Here is an 18208-nt window from a genome sequence, read left to right on the forward strand (position 1 = left end):
GCCCATTTCATAATACTGGATCCTTCATCATTCTTTATTAGATGTTCTTCCAAACTTTCTTTAATGCCTGTCAAAACTTGCCATTTTCAGTGGCTTCAATTTCCACCCATATTCTGATAATATACCTTTTTTTTAATTTTTTATTTTTTATAAACATATATTTTTATCCCCAGGGGTACAGGTCTGTGAATCACCAGATTTACACACTTCACAGCACTCACCAAAGCACATACCCTCCCCAATGTCCATAATCCCACCCCCTTCTCCCAAACCCCCTCCCCCCAGCAACCCTCAGTTTGTTTTGTGAGATTAAGAGTCACTTATGGTTTGTCTCCCTCAATGTCTATAGCAGCAATGTCCACAATAGCCATACTATGGAAAGAACCTAGATGTCCATCAACAGATGAATGATAATATACCTTTTAATTTGAGTTCTCAGTATGCTGTTCTACTATTTCTATAAATGAAATACCAATATTTTCACAATGTCACAAAAAGACTGCTTTACTTATTTCTCAGGGGTTCAACAAATCTCTGTCTAAATAAATAAATAAAATCTTTTTTTAAAAGACCATTTGGTTATATCTTTGTTTATGTAATGATTTTTCATACATGTTTTAATAAGTTCTGATTAGAAGAGGCAAGGATGACTATAGAATTTTCTTCAAATCCACATGATTATTGTGAGGCAGGATTAACAAAACAGAGTTGAAGGTGAAGGGAGCTTATTTTTCCAGCATTCTTATCCTCTTGAAAAGAGAAAATACTTTGAAAGAGGTAGTGTTACAAGGAGGGAAAAACAGTGACATGAATGGAATAGATTCAACACACAAGACTAATGACTAATGTATACCTGATAAGACTAAAAAGAGTTGACTGAAATATAGATTAGGAAGACACAGAAGTTCCAGAAAAGTTAGAAGTATCTATCTGCATAATGCTGGGTCCATCACAATTTTTCCTTAGATTCTCTTCTAAATTTCCTTTATTATTCCTCTATATTGAGAACTAAAATTCCTCAAAGTTGAGAACTACACAACTCTCCTCATTCAATTTCCACCTATATGCTGAATTGATATACCATTTGTAATATTTATGGTTTCATATTGATATAGGATAAGTTGTTTCTTGTTTTAATTTAAACTCCCAATATGAAAATCTAATATTTCTCTGAAAGAGATGCAAGTCTTTTAAGGGTATCATGGAAAGACTGTTTTACTTGTTTATTTCTCAGGGTATAAATGAAAGGGTTCAACAAAGGGGCAACAGATATAGTGAGCAGAGAAACTGCCTTATTAATGGCCACTTCATCCTTAACTGAAGGCTTGACATACATAAATATGCAGCTGCCATACGTGATGGAAACCACAATCATGTGGGAAGAACAGGTGGAAAAGGCTTTTTTCCTCTGCTGGACAGAGGGTAATCTTAGAATTGTCCTAATGATGTATATGTATGACAGAACTATACACACAAGGGTCATTATGAAGGTCAAAACAGCACAGACTATAACCAGCTGCTCTATAGGCCAAGTATCTGAACATGAATTCTTCAGTAATGGAGAAGCATCACAATAAAAATGGTCAATAACAGAGTCACAGAATTCCAGATGGAGACTCAAACCAAGGAGTGGAAGGATAATCAATAAGGCGGATACCCAACAACTGAGGATGAGATTCCTGCAGACTCTGTTGTCCATGATGGTCACATAATACAGGGGTTTGCAGATAGCCACGTAGCGATCGTAAGACATCACAGCCAAAAGGAAAAATTCTGTAGATCCAAAGAGGACAATAAAAAAGATTTGGCTGAAGCAAGCCTTGATGGTGATGGTTCTGTCCCCACTTGATATGACGTATAGGTATGGGGGGACACAGGCGGTTGTGAATGAGATTTCTAATAAAGAGAAATTTTGAAGAAAAAAATACATAGCTGTTTTTAAATGAGAATCTACCAAGATGAGAGAAATTATGGTCAGATTCCCAATTACGCTTAACATATATGAGATAAACAGAAAGATAAAAATAAAAATCTCTAGCTGTGGGTCATTTGTCAAACCCAGTAAGATGAACGTTGTTACTGCTGAATGGTTTCTCATCATTGGCTTCACACCACTGCCCAATCTTCACATAAAAGTCACAGAAATTGGATCTGAGGAGCAATGTCAAAATATGACAGGATGAATAGTGACTATAAACAGAAATTAAACCTAGTCACATGCTGTGCCTTGTATAACTGCAAAACAGGTCTTTCATGAGGTGATGACCTTAGTCCCACTGAATGTACCACAATGAAACAAACACAGTTTGTCGAGTTTGTCATCTATTACATGAACTACCTTGGACAAGTCCTTTAACCAATCTGTGCTCCCAATTTCCTCCTCTGTAAGATGGGGTAATGATAATACTACATCTTAAAGTTACTATGAGGTTTAAATAAGATAAACTAAGTACATGCTTATGATAGTATGAAGGAAATAATAAGTACTGTACATATATTATTTTTTGTATTTTCTGAAGCCAGTCTCTGATCACCTCAAGAAGACATTTAGCTCTTCACATAGCAGCTCTCCTTGTCTGTTTTTCACATCATTAATTTCTTCCCCTTTTCTAGATTAGTATCAACCACACACAAATGTGCTCTGGGATGCTCTTATATAATTTCTTTAATTCCTTCCCATTAGGGAATGACACTTCCACCATACACTTTTAATAGTTTCATACAGTTGTCATATCGTTTTGCCTTTTGTAAACTTTCTAATATGAATACTCAAAACAAAATCAATTTAAGTCAATGATGACAAGAAGGAGGACATAAAACTGAAAGCTGAACTGGAAAAAATCAACCAATTTTCATCTCAAATGAATACCATAACCATACCAGTGGGGAAAAGAAAGGACTAGTGCAAGTTCTGATGAACACATTATCTAACTATATCCTCTCAGTCTTGGTCTGATAGGAGGATAAAAAGTAATGTGAACAAATCCTGAACTCTTTTTAGTACACTTGTTTTTTCAAGGAGTATGGATGAAACTATGCTGAAACTATTTTCGATTTATTATAGGACTGAGTAATGAGAACATGTTGATTGTCAGAGATTTTTATAAGGAATTAGAAAGATATCAATATGGATTGGGGAAAGATAAGAAAGAATCCTAAATGGTTGGAGTAGAATGGGAAGTTTCAGCATAAATTTATAATTCTGAAAATATGTATATAAAGATATATATGCATTTTATATATGCTCATGTCTATGAGTGCATGTTTATTTGTATACTGTATTATACATATATATGCTTGCTTGTATTTTTTAGCCCACTAAAATGGCTAAGTAAAAAGATAACCAAATAGCACTGAGCTCACTCTAGAGCCCCAAGATGAATGAACAGAGGTCCCCTTAAAAGAATGGCTGATCGGGGCACCGGGGTGGCTCGGTGGGTTAAGCCGCTGCCTTCGGCTCAGGTCATGATCTCAGAGTCCTGGGATCGAGTCCCACATTGGGCTCTCTGCTCAGCAGGGAGCCTGCTTCCTCCTCTCTCTCTGCCTGCCTCTCTGCCTAACTTGTGATCTCTCTCTCTCTGTCAAATAAATAAATAAATAAATCTTTAAAAAAAAAATGGCTGATCCAGGACTGAAATAAAATAGGTACAGGTGAACATGCAACATCTTGCTATGCCAAAAGTAAGGAAATTCTCAGACAATGGGGTTTGCAACAAGGTTCACTGAAACCAACTTGAAGGAGGTCCCACTGGCAAAATGTGTGACAATTTGAGCACCATAATTAGTAAGCACAGAAATTAATTATAAGCATTGAAAACTAAGAATTCATGAGACCAAACATATACACAGGCAATGGATCAAGTATAAGTTGATAGGAAGGGAGAACTCTTGTTCATAGTAGAATGCCAAGGACCAGCCCACATATGTGGAGCAAGACCTTGAGTTGGAAATCAGACATTGGCAATCACTACAGCAAAGATCAAATCAGGCAAAAACCATTGAGAGATACAAAACTGGGGAAATTTTAGTTGAGGAATAGAAAACTTGTGTGTTCTTTAAGTGTATTCATATAGACTGCTTGTTAGCTATAAAAAAAAAAAAGTAATGACCATATAATTGGACAATTTGACCTGGTGATCATATGTATCACCCTGAAAATAACCATACTATCTATATAGTACTCTGAGAATGAGAAACCTGAATTGAATGAGGAGAAAACATCAAGGAAACCCAAACTGAAGAAGTTCTATTGAAAAAGGAAGTGGAAACAAACTATATTCTTCAAAAATGTGCACCTCAAAAAAATAACAAAATATACAGGCTGTGGAAATATTCCAAAGAAGGTTAAAGAATCATAACTATTAAATACAATGACTGACCTAGTTTAGGTACTGTTTAGAAGGGAGAAAAATTCAATTAAAAATGTTCCCTATGACCCTGCCATTGCACTACTGGGTATTTACCCCAAAGATACAGATGTCGTGAAAAGAAGGGCCATCTGTACCCCAATGTTTATAGCAGCAATGGTCATGGTCACCAAACTATGGAAAGAACCAAGATGCCCTTCAACGGACGAATGGATAAGGAAGATGTGGTCCATATACATTATGGTGTATTATGCCTCCATCAGAAAGGACGAATACCCAACTTTTGTAGCAACATGGATGGGACTGGAAGAGATGATGCTGAGTGAAATAAGTCAAGCACAGAGAGTCAATTATCATATGGTTTCACGTATTTGTGGAGCATAACAAATAACATGGAGGACATGGGGAGAAAAAGAAAAGAAGGGCATTGGGGGAAATTGGAAGGGAAGGTGAACCATGAGAGACTGTGGACTCTGAAAAACAATCTGAGGGTTTTGAAGGGGCAAGGGGTGGGAGGTCAGGGTGCCAGGTGGTGGGTATTGTAGAGGGCATGGGTTGCATGGAGCACTGGGTGTGGTGCAAAAATAATGAATACTGTTATGCTTAAAATAAAAAAATACTAAAAAAAAAAGTTGATGTAAAAAAAAGATACATTTACCTTGATGAGCACTGAATAATATATGGAATTGGTGAATAACTATACTGTATATCTGAAATTAATGTAACACCATATATTAATGTATATTGAAATTAAAACTTAAAATTTTTTAAAAACAAAAAAGAGAAACTTTCAGCTAATCCATAGAATTTTGATAAATAATAAATTACTTTTTTTAAGCAACTAAAAAAAAAGGAAGTTACTGGTCAGGAACAAAGTAAAAGTATGGATGGCGAATTTAATAAAATTATTGATTTGGTGTTAAATTCACTGAAGTCAAGAACATTACTATGGACTTGCAAGTAAAAATCTCTATTAAGACATACACACTGCATTATGTAAGGATACAGTAGTTAAGGGCCATGATCTCTGTATTTTAACCACAAATGTGTCATAAAAATTCTTATGAAGAGAGACAGACAGCAAATAATAAAGTAAGTAGAATAAAATATCAACATTATGTGCATTGGATACTGATGTGTTTTGTACTATTCTTAATTGTACAAGCTTTCTATAAACTTGAAATAATTTCAAAAATAAAATGTTAAATTTAAAGATAAGTCTTCATACTGTCTATTCACTATCACCTGAAAGAGAGGGAAAGCTAAATACACACACACAGAGTTGACCCTTGAAAAACACAGAGGTTAGAAGCACCAACACCCTGCACTGTCAAAAATCTGTGTATAACTTTTGTCTTTCCAAAAATTTAACTACTGATAACCTACTGTTGACCAGAAGACTTGCCAATAAGAAGCCTTACATGTAACTTTCAATTGACACATACTTTGCATATTGTAAGTATTATATATTGTACTTTTATAGTAAAGTAAGCTAGAGAAAAATGTTAAAGAAAATCATAAGGAAGATAAAATACAATTATAGTACTCTACTGTGTTTATTAAAGAAGAAAAAATATATCCACATAAGTGGACCCACACAGTTCAAATCTGTGTTAAGGGGCAACTGCGGCATCTTTTTACAATGAAATACATTTTTTTTTTAGATCTTTCTGGTTTTTATTTATTTTTTTTATTTTTTTATTTATTTTCAGCATAACAGTATTCATTATTTTTGCACCACAACCAGTGCTCCATGCAATCCGTGCCCTCTATAAGACCCACTACCTGGAAGATGTGGTCCATATACACTATGGAGTATTATGCCTCCATCAGAAAGGATGAATACCCAACTTTTGTAGCAACATGGATGGGACTGAAAGAGATTATGCTGAGTGAAATAAGTCAAGCAGAGAGAGTCAATCATCGTATGATTTCACTTATTTGTGGAGCATAACAAATAGCATGGAGGACATGGGGAGTTAAAGAGGAGAAGGGAGTCGGGGGAAATTGGAAGGGGAGGTGAACCATGAGAGACTATGTAATACACTTCTAATTTAACAAAAGCTCACCAGCACAGTATACTAGACAAAAATCCCACATGTCTCTCTGAACTGAATTCTCTGTTTACCCTCTTTCCCCCTCTCAACTACTCTTTCATTCATGGCAGCTGGAGGAACTTTTTTTAAATACTCATTAGTCCATGTCCCTCCCTAACTTAAAATGCAACAATAGCTTCTTATTATCCATAGAACAAAGCTTATGCCATAGCCTACTAGTCACCTCCCATCCCCACTGTCTTTGACCACATCCTGGTTATCTGGCTTTCTGTCTGATCCTCAGGGCAGACCTCCTTTGGTTTCTACACATGCTGAACCATCTGCCTACATTGTTCTCCTGTCAGCATACTCCTGGAATCATGTTGTCACTGTGGGTTCAATTCAAATGTCATCTACTTCTAAGACTGACCCCTGACCACCAAATTTGGTGAGACTCTTCCCATCTGTTCACTCTAATATACACCAGTCTTTTTAGGTTTCTTCCTAATAATCAACACTTTCCAAAATTATCTGTCTTCCCCTCCCTTAAAACTAACTGTAAGTCCCACTTGGGAAAGGAATTTAAACATCTTATATTCTCGTTTATACCCAGCACTAAATATAATGTCTGTCACAGAGTTTTGCATGACAAATTTTGATGAATTTACACTTTCACAACCAGAATCATGTAAACATATATATTAAATATAAATAAAGAAATGAATCTCTACAGTGGATTTTTCACTTTAGTGAAAAGGATGAGGATGTATTTTAGAGAATAGGGGCAAAAGAGTGCTCTTCATGAGATGCTTTTTGCCAACATCTATTTAATTATATTTTTAATGGATTGGTCATATCCACTCTGAAGAAGGAAAAATGACCATATGTTCCAGAATTTTCCTCTATATTATTGATGTTCTCCTTCTTAATACAATTTATACGTACATCAGTATATCTATCAATGTGGTAAGAAGACCAAAGGCCAACTACACAATCACTCAGGGTCTGGGAAAGAGCAACATAATTGTGGTTCTGAAATGCCTAATTGAATACATGGTCTATCCAGCCCTTTGCTACCTTCGATCAATGTTCTAGGTCTCTGCTATTTAACACAGTAGCCATTAGCCACATATGAATTATTTTTTTAAGTGTCCAAGTGGCCTGAATACTTTACTTTTTTTTTTACTAGTTTCAGAAGTAGAATTTAGTGATTTATTACTTGCATATAACACCCAGTGCTCACTTCAAGTGTCCTCCTTAATGCCCATTACCCAATTGTCCCTTCTCCCCCACCCACCTCCCCTCCAGCAACACTGTTTCCTAGAGTTCAGCGTCTCTTGTGGTTTGCCTCCCTCTCAATTTTCATCTTATTTTATTTTTCCTTCCCTTCCCCATGTTCATCTGTTTTGTTTCTTAAATTCCACATATGACTGAAATCATATGGTGCTTGTCTTTCTCTGACTAACAAATTTTGCTTAGCATAATACCCTCTAGTTCTGTCCACATCGTTGCAAATGGCAAGATTACATTCTTTTTGATTAGCCACATGTGATTTATTATCTGAACACTGAAAGTGTGGCTTGTCTCATTCTCTCCTTCAGCCATCCAAGATGCCAAAAGGAAAGAAAACAAGGGAAAAAAGTTGGCCCTGGCCCCTGCTGTCATGAAGAAACAGGAGGCCAAGAGGTGGTCATCCCTTGTTTGAGAAAAGGGCAAAGAATTTGGGCATCAGAAAGGACATCTAGCCCAAAAGGAACTTTACCTGCTTTGTCAAATTCCTCTGCTATATCCAACTGCAGCAGCAAAGGGCTATTCTCTATAAACATCTAAAAGTACCTCCTGTGATTAACCAATTCGCCCAGGTCTTGGACCACCAAACAGCAACTCAAATGCTTAAGCTGGCCCACAAATACAGAGACAAAGCAAGAGAAGAAGTAGAAATGGTTTGCTCAGCTGAGAAGAAAGCTGCCTGCAAAGGAGATGTCCCCAGTAAGAGGCCACCTCTCTGCAAGCTGTCACCACCTTGGTGGAAAACAAGAAGGCTCAGATGGTAATGATTATATATACCTGGATCCTACTGAGCTGGTTGTCTTCCTGCCCACCCTGTGTCATTAGATGGGGGTTCCCTACTGCATTATCAAGGGTAAGGCCAGGCTGGTGCATCTGGCACAGAAGACCTGCACCCTGTCACCTTCATACAGGTTAACTCAGAAGACAAAGGAGCTCTGGCTAAGCAGGTGGAAGCTATCAGGACCAATGACTGACAGATAGGATGAAATCCACTGTTACTGGGGAGGAAACATCCTGGGTCAAAAGTCCATGACTCACATTGCCAGTTGGAAAAGGCAAAGGCTAAAGAACTGGCCACTAAACTGGACTGAGTGGATGCTGTTGAATTTCCTGTACATAAGAGTGATAAAAGGTCATCTTTCAAAACAAAAAATGTGACTGGTTTGGATGAGATATGCAGCAACTATAAAATACATATAATATTTAGAAGACTTGATAAGAAAGCTTAATATTAAATATCTCAATAATTTTATTATGGATAGTCACTGAAATGATAATATGCTGGATATATTTAGATAGAGAAATATATAACTTAAAAAATCTTGCTTGTTTCTACCACTTTTGTAAATGGTACTATTGGAAAATTCTGGATTGCAAATGTGGCTTACACTGTATTTTTATTGGCTAAAGTTGTTATATTTCATGTCTTCTCCCATTAGAAAATTTAAAAAGCATCCCCATAAGACCCAATTAGTTTGGTGTCTAAATAGCTTCCTCTGACTTTTTTATTATTCCCAACAAATGTATGTTTCCTGCATCAAGGATATGAAGCTCACTTTACTTTTGTGAAATGAGTGAATAGTATCAGTTTCCACTAAGAAAAGTTCCCCAGTATAATACCAAGGTTGCAGATATTACAAAAAAGAGGGGTGGGGAGAGATATTAACCTGGGTTTATGAGAAAGATCAATGATTAGTGACACTGGTGCTAAAATAGAAGGAGATTTTTCTAATTGAATCTTTCCCATTGATAATTGAGATAAATGGAATAGATATGTAGACAGACACTTGATAGAAGAAATAGCGACAAAGTGAGGGTTCCGTAGACACCTGGAGACTTGTTTCTGTGTGCCAATCAAACCACTATACCTGCGAAGCTATCAATTTAATTATAGATTAAATGAGTCCGCCCATGTTGTCAATTTGATGAAGGTTCATTTGCTCTATAAAAAAAATCTCAAAAATTGTCTTAATATCAAAAATAAAGTTTGAAAGAAGTATTTGAGGAAAAGTTGACTGGCTCAGTCAGTAGAGCATGCCACTCTTGATCTCAGGGTCGTGAGTTCAAGCTCCATATTGGGCGTGGAAACTGCTTTTAAAAATGTTCAAAAAAGGGGGGCTCCTGGATGGCTCTGATGGTTAGGCATCTGCCTTTGGCTCATGAACAGCTCAGGGCATGATCTCTAGGTCCTGGCATTGGGCTCCCAGCTCAGCAGGGAGCCTGTTTCTCCCTCTGCCTCATCACCCACTTGTGTTCTCTTTCTTTCTCAAATGAATAAATAAAATCTTTTTTTAATGTAAAAAAAGAAAGAAGTATTTTATTTTCTCTCCCAGATTAAAATATGTAGTGAAACATATTATATAGAGAAAAGCAAAAATATCCTCTCCATCAGTTACAAATACTAAGGGTACCTGACAAGTAAAAGATTCAGTACTTACCTTTGACATTCTTCGTTGTTTCACTTGGAAGCTGTACCTCAAGTGACATAAGTGAACCTCCAACTAAACAACAAGATACCAGTAGGAGCATCTAAGCACATTTTTTGGCCCTTAGGAACCCATACTCACTATGAATATACATATGGCTGCTAGGTTACAAGATATACCATCCTATTTTCAAATGAGGAACTATGTCTGTGCACTCTAAGGAAAGGGAAGATAACTAAGTTCAAAAGTTAAGAAGCCTCTCTAGGTCTTCAGAAATGGGTGTTCTCATTTTCTATGAGGCCAAACAGATTTTTAAACTAAAGACCCTCCTTATTACCTTCTTCAAATATGGTACATAGAAAAAAAAACTCAATAAAAAGGTCCCTAAGGCCCCTGAATCAAAACCCTCTGATGAATCTAAACTATAATTTATTTTGGCAAAAAAAAATCCCAACCCAAGCACCAATGGGGTTAGTACCCTTGGAGAGAAAGAGAGGTAATAAAAGAAATCAGCTCAATCCAGGCATAGAAAAGTAAGATTCTAATTACAAATCAGAACTATTCTTCATCATATATTCACACATGGTTTAGGCAGTGCAATGAGTTAGGCAACAGTCTTCCCATATAAAACTACACATATATGCATATTTAATATAGAACAATTCAAAAGTAGATATGAAACATTAAAAAATCATAGAACCTCTAAAACCCAAAAATGAACATTATTATTTAGGTGGTTGCCCTTCAAAATGTTACCCATGTTTGCATACATATATATATATTTTTAAGAATAATATCACGCATCTCACACAGTAAGTTCTTCGATATTTGTCAAATGATTTATTCCCGTTAGAATCTGAGATTATCCTTATTAACTAGCCTTCTTTTTTAATGGTGTGCCTGAAGTCTTCTTTAGGATGATTGATTTTTTCAGAGAGTTTAGAAAGATACTTTTATTCATCTAAGATTAAACAACTTCAATCTTACCTAGATTATAAGGTGATTTCATGATTAATACTGTTCAACTTAATAAATACTATCTGGACATCAAAATAACATTTTTCTTTAAAAATTACCCATGTAATTTATGTACTAAAATAATGTAAAAAATTATTTAAAATTGCTTCACTAATGGTACACATAGGTTATATAAAAATAAAATGTTTTTTAAAAGCATATATTTTCACACTGTATATCCTGGAAGTTTATATGAATTCTTTAGGGAAATCTTTGATACATACACATCCCATACCCCAATAGGTAAAGTCCTTTTTATATGTCATCATTGTGTTCTACTTTTTTTTTTTAATGCAGTTTGTGTGATCACTTGATTAATGTTTATCTTCTTAAGTTTTGTGATGGAAGGGACTGTATCTGTTTTGTCCACCAGTATATGTTCCTGGTATCTAGCACAGTCTGGCCTTGGTTGGGGTGTGATAAAAGCATGTGTTGAACAAATTAATGAAGTCCACGCATTTAAAATAACCTGATGGGAGGCAATAGAATTAAGCAGTCAAACAAGCAAAAATCCTAAGAATAAACAGCAGAAAATCCTTATTGGAAACATGGTTATTTGACTACAATATTTTTGTTTTGGTGTCTATAAACAGCCTGCAGGTGTTCAACGAAGTATTTGGGGAAGGAAGCTAAGAAAGGTGTCTTCCAGTTTCTTATATAGAAATTCAGCTTATTGTTGTCATTTCAGGTTGTTCCATAGTTATTTTTAAGGTATGCAAAGTTTGTTTTATCTAGTGATCATTTCTTTATAATTTCTTCCATTGGTTTTGTACTTAGACCTTATTGTGTTCAACTATTTACATGTAATTTTTATGTGTTATATTTTAATTTTTATACTTTTAATATATCTGATCTTTTTTGGAAAAAAAAAGAATACCACGCAGCATTTTAACTTACATTTTTACCTTAAAATCTTTTTGCGAGAGAAAAAGAGTGAGCATGAAAGGGGGAGGGGCAGAGGGAGCAGCAGGCTCCCACCTGAGCAGAGAGCCCAATGAGGGACTTGATCCTAAAACCCTGGGATCATGACCTGAGCCAAAGACAGATGTTTAACTGACTAAGCCACCCAGGTGCCCAGTAAATATCTTTCTATTTCAAACCATAAGTGACTCTTAATCTCACAAAACAAACTGAGGGTTGCTGGGGGGAGGGGGTTGTGGAGAAGGGGGTGGGATTATGGACATTGGGGAGGGTATGTGCTTTGGTGAGTGCTGTGAAGTGTGTAAACCTGGTGATTCACAGACCTGTACCCCTGGGGATAAAAATATATGTTTATAAAAAATAAAAAATTAATTAATAAAAATAAATTTAAAAATTTAAAAATGAGAGAGATACATAGGCCAGTATTATTTATTTCACAATGGTCTTTGTTGTAGGCTTTCCTTACTCATGCTAAGAAAGTAACTTTCTGTTCCTAATTTCCTTAGATTAAATAATTAATGAATAGATATTGCTGTTCACCAATGCCCATTCTATACCTACAGAGATTATTACATGTTTCTCTTTTAATTCAGTTACAGTTCTGAAAAATAAATAGATTTTTCTAATATTAAACCAATTCACATTTCTGAGATGAGTACACATTGAGGTACTTTTTAAAGTACTATAATATACTTTTCATACTTATACCTACACTTATATTTATTATACTTATACTTTTTAAGTACTATATTATACTTTTAATATATCACTGATTTGGTTATTGATATTTTCATTAAGACTCCTGCACCTGTGTTTTTGAGTGAGAATCCTCTGTAATTTCCTATTCTTGATAGTCCTTATCAGGTTTGGGTATTAATGCTACAGTGTACTGAGGATACATTTCCTATTCTTTGGAAGAGTTTGTGTAGTAATTTCTTTTAAAATAATTGGTAGAATTTTTATTTTGACCATACAGGCTGGAAGTGTTTTGTGAGATTTCTGACCAATTTATTCATTCCTTTAATGACTACAAGATAATTTTTCATTTTTAAATCAGTGTTAAGAGTAGGTCTCAGGGATCAGACACAAGCCCTCAGACCTCAGTCTGGGGAATTAATAGAGGTAAGGCTACAAAGTTACCAGATTGCTGAGCTGGGAGCAGGGAGAGAGGCGAGTCTCACAGGAGCCACCAAAGCCATGCATTGAGTGCATTCAGGGAGAGGGACTACAGACAACAGAACTGGATCAGTGTTAATAACCGTCAGAAAGGGTACCAACGCCAAATGCAGGCTCTTGCTTTAAAGAGACACTTTCCTCCTTTGGAAATGCACAGGAAGAGAAGGAAGGGAAGGAGGACAGAAAAGCCAGCAGACTTACACTCCAGCTCTTTTTTTTTTTCAATTTTTTTAAATTTTCTTTTATTAACATATAATGTCCCAGGGATATGGGTCTGTGAATCGCCAGGTTCACACACTTCACAGCACTCACCATAGCACTCACCCTCCCCAATGTCCATAAACCAACCACCCTCTCCCTACCACCTCCCCCCAGCAACCCTCAGTTTGTTTTGTGAGATTAAGAGTTTCTTAAGGTTTGTCTCCCTCCCAATCCGATCTTGTTTCATTTATTCCTTTCCTATCCCCCATACTCCCCATGTTGCCTCTCAACTTCCTCCTATCAGGGGGATAATATGATAATTATCTTTCTCTGATTGATTTCACTAAGCTTAATACCTTCTAGTTCCATCCACGTCATCACAAACGGCAAGATTTCAATTTCTTTTGATGGTTGCATAGTATTCCACTGTGTATATATACACCACATCTTCTTTACCAACTCATCTGTTGATGGACATCTAGGTTCTTTCCATAGTTTGGCTACTGTGAATATTGCTGCTATAAACATTCAGGTGCATGTGCCCCTTCAGATCACTACATTTGTATCTTTAGGTAAATACCCAGTAGTGCAATTGCTGGGTCATAGGGTATCTCTATTTTCAACCTTTTGAAGAACGTCCATGCTGTTTTCCAGAGTGGTTGCACCAGCTTGCATTCCCACCAACAGTGTAGGAGGGTTCCCCTTTCTCCTCATCCTCACAAGCATCTGTCATTCCCTGACTTGTTGATTTTAGCCATTCTGACTAGTGTGAGGTGGTATCTCATTGTGATTTTGATTTGTATTTCCCTGATGCCGAGTGATATGGAGCACTTTTCCATGTGTCTGTTGACCATCTGGATGTCTTCTTTGCAGAAATGTCTGTTCATGTCCTCTGCCCATTCCTTGACTGGATTATTTGTTCTTTGGGTGTTGAGCTTGATAAGTTCTTTATAGATTTTAGATACTAGCCCTTTATCTGATATGTCGTTTGCAAATATCTTCTCCCATTCTGTCAGTTGTCTTTTGGTTTTGTTAACCATTTCCTTTGCTGTGAAAAAGCTTTTGATCTTGATGAAATCCCAATAGTTCATTTTTGCCCTTCCTTTCCTTGCCTTTGGCAATGTTCCTAGGAAGAAGTTGTTGCAGCTGAGATCAAAGAGGTTGCTGCCTGTGTTCTCCTCAAGGGTTTTGATGGATTCCTTTCTCACATTGAGGTCCTTTATCCATTTCGAGTCTATTTTCATGTGTGGTGTAAGGAAATGGTCCAATTTCATTTTTCTGCATGTGGCTGTCCAATCTTCCCAACACCATTTGTTGAAAAGACTGTCTTTTTTCCATTGGACATTCTTTCCTACTTTGTTGAAGATTAGTTGATCATAGAGTTGAGGGTCTATTTCCGGGCTGTCTATTCTGTTCCATTGATCTATGTGTCTGTTTTTGTGACAGTACCATACTGTCTTGATGATGACAGCTTTGTAATAGAGCTTGAAGTCCGGAATTGTGATGCCAGCAACTTTGGCTTTCTTTTTCAATATTCCTTTGGCTATTCGTCATCTTTTCTGGTTCCATACAAATTTTAGGATTATTTGTTCCATTTATTTTTTTTAAAAAAATGGATGGGATTGGTGCAAAAATAATGAATACTGTTATGCTGAAAATAAATAAAAAATAAATTTATTTTTTAAAAATGGATGGGATTTTGATAGGGATTGCATTAAGTGTATAGATTGCTTTGGGTAGCATAGACATTTTCACAATATTTGTTCTTCCAATCCAGGAGCATGGAACATTTTTCCATTTCTTTATGTCTTCCTCCTTTTCTTTCATGAGTACTTTGTAGTTTTCTGAGTATAGATTCTTTGCCTCTTTGGTTAGGTTTATTCCTAGGTATCTTATGGTTTTGGGTGCAATTATAAATGGGATGGACTCCTTAATTTCTCTTTCTTCTGTCCTGTTGTTGGTGTAAAGAAATGCAACTGATTTATGTGCATTGATTTTATATCCTGACACTTTACTTAATTCCTGTATACGTTCTAGCAGATTTGGAGTGGAGTCTTTGGATTTTCCACATATAGTATCATATCATCTGCAAAGAGTGAGAGTTTGACTTCTTTCAGGCTTATATTTTTGATCTACTATTTTCACATCTAAGCCTTGGGGCTTTTTTATTTTTTAATTAACATTTTTTGGACATATTGTACATTCAGAATGGGGTGAGAAAACTCAAAATTCTTCAGCTTGAAGACTTTTCATTCAGGCCTCTCCAGTGTCCCGTATGGTTTCCCTAGCCTTGCAAGACCACCAAGAGATCTGCTGTTTCCCCTGCAAAGCATTTATCCTGGACCCTATTTTTGAATACCTATTGCTGTATAACATATCACTTCAAGTTTTAGTGGATAAAAAAAAACTCTTTGACACTTGCAATTCTAGGAGAAGACATGGGATAGCTGGGTGGTTCCCACATGGGTCTTTCATTTAGTTGTAATCAGTGGTGAGTAGTTTTGGAATCATGTGAAGGCTCATCAAAGCTGATGTCCAAGGTGGCTTATTCATCAGATGTCACCAAAACTAAGATGGCTGAATGAAAGGGGGGTTGAGCAAGTATTTCTCTCTATGCAGCCTCTCTGCAATTATCTCTCTGCTCACTGTATAGCAACATCACGGTATTCAAACTCCTTACCTAACACCTGTGTTCCCCAAAGCATCTGTTCCAAAAAAGAAAATGGAAGCTACAAGTCTCCAAAGACCTAATTTCTGAAGTGATACAGCTTCACTTTTATCATATTTGATGATCACAATCAAGTCATAAAGATAGTCAAGATTAAAGGAGAGAGGAAAGAAACTGGACCTTCTGATCTGGAGAGTAACAAGGAACTGGCAAGTATCTTTAATCCACCAGAGTCACGAATGTGAAAATGTGCTCAAGAGTTAGAGGCTCTTGGGGTGCCTGGGTGGCTCAGCGGGTTAAAGCCTCTGCCTTTGGCTCAGGCCATGATCCCAGGACCTGGGATCAAGCCCCAAATCAGGCTCTCTGTTCGGCAGGGAGCCTGCTTCCTCCTCTCTCTCTCTGCCTGCCTCTCTGCCTACTTGTCATCTCTGTCTGTCAAATAAATAAATAAAATCTTTAAAAAAAAATAAAAAAGGGTTAGGGGCTCCTGGGTGGCTAAGTCAGTTAAGTGTCTGTCTTCAGCTCAGTCATGAATCCCTGCCCTATGGGGATCCTGTTACTCCCTCTCCCTCTGCCTGATGCTCTGTCTGCTTGTGCCCTCTCTCTCTGTCAAATAAATAAAATCTTTTTTTAAAAAAAAGTTAAAGTGTTGGGTCCATTATCAAAGGACCGAGACTGAGACAAAGTGAAAGTTATGCAAAGCCTTACTCTATGCCAAGCATTGGAAGTTAGAATGACTGGCCAGGGGAATGAGGTTGAGACAAAGTGAAAGTTATGTAAAGCTTTATTCTATGCCAAGCATTAGAAGTCAGATTGACCGGGCAGGGCCACCTCCGAAGACAGCGACCACCCCTTGGTCTTACAGGCTAGTTTTATAGGGCACAACTGCATACATCTACATATGTGGCTTTGGCTGATTGGATGTCTCCTACCTGTGTCCTTTAGTAACGGTTACCCAGAACTGATACTAGTAACTGCTCAGTGTTTATTAAACAACAAAATGGCCTTGTTTTAGGTATGTGTTTTAGCAACGGTTACCCGGAACAGGTATCAGTAATGGCTGAGACATTTATTAAACAACAAAATGGCTACCTAGGCAACATGGAGTCACTATGGCTAAGTAGCCCCAGGCAGGCCCTAGGGGTTTAACAGGTTTTAACATGGAATCAGCCCCAACAAAAGCAGCTATTTACAATTAGTTCATCTTCTCACAATTCTGCCCTTTGCATAATCTCAGCTCCTTCAGTCCTCATTGTTTCAGCCACAGCCTGATGGTAAGTCAGTGATTTTTTTACTTGCTTTAGTACTTGGTTTTGGAATAATTACTCAGAAGAGATAACCTTTCAATTATTATTAAGACTTTGGAGGGTGCTTAGGTGGCTCAGTTGTTAAGCCGCGGCCTTTGGCTCAGGTCACAGTCCCAGGGTCCTGGAATCAAGCCTCATGGTGGGCTCCCCACTCAGCGGACAGCCTGCTTCTCCCTCTCCCTCTGACCGCAGCTCTTCTTACTTGTGCTCTCTCTCTCTCTCTGCGTGTCAAAATAAATAAAATCTTTATTTAAAAAAAAAAGACTTGTTGGTTACATTTTTGTGTATGTAATGATTTTTTGTACATGTTTTAATAAGTTCAGATAAGAAGAGACAAGGATGCCTATTAGAATTTTGTTCAAATTCACATGTTTATTGTGAGGCAGCATTAACAAAGCAGAGTTGAGGGGAACAGAGCTTATGTTTCCTAAAAATCAGTGTTCTTATCCTCTGGAAAAGAGAAAATACTTTGAAAGAGGTAGTGTTGCAAGGAGGGGAAAGCAGTGACATGGATGGAATAAATTCAACACACAAGACTAATGACTAATGTATACCTGACAAGACTAAAAAGAGTTGACTGAGATATAGAATAAGATGACACAGGGGTGTAACAAATAGCATGGATGACATGGGGAGTTAGAGAGGAGAAGGGATTTGGGGGAAATTGGAAGGGGAGGGAAACCATGAGAGACTATGGACTCTGAAAAACAATATGAGGGTTTTGAAGGGGTGGGGGTGAGAGGTTGGGGTACCAGGTGGTGGCTATTATGGAGGGCATGGATTGCATGGAGCACTGGGT

At 37.0% G+C, this 18208-nt stretch overlaps 1 protein-coding gene and 1 pseudogene across 1 annotated transcript; one reads left to right on the forward strand and one right to left on the reverse strand.

Annotated features, from left to right (window-relative positions):
- Positions 1-1159: 1159 nt before the first annotated feature.
- LOC101678046 (olfactory receptor 6C2-like) lies at positions 1160-2098 on the reverse strand. The gene has a single exon (XM_004773285.1). The coding sequence runs from the start codon at positions 2096-2098 to the stop codon at positions 1160-1162; it is 939 nt and encodes a 312-aa protein (XP_004773342.1).
- Positions 2099-2161: 63 nt separating this feature from the next.
- On the forward strand, positions 2162-8784 carry LOC101678342 (annotated as a pseudogene).
- The last annotated feature ends 9424 nt before the right edge of the window (positions 8785-18208 follow it).

The sequence above is a fragment of the Mustela putorius genome, unplaced genomic scaffold (assembly GCF_011764305.1).
Source record: "Mustela putorius furo isolate JIRA1106 unplaced genomic scaffold, ASM1176430v1.1 tig00003988_pilon_pilon_pilon, whole genome shotgun sequence".
NCBI classification, from domain to species: domain Eukaryota; kingdom Metazoa; phylum Chordata; class Mammalia; order Carnivora; family Mustelidae; genus Mustela; species Mustela putorius.

Coding starts and splice junctions, on each gene's coding strand:
- LOC101678046 (XM_004773285.1), bottom strand. CDS start 2,098: ATGAGAAACCATTCAGCAGTAACAACGTTCATCTTACTGGGTTTGACA.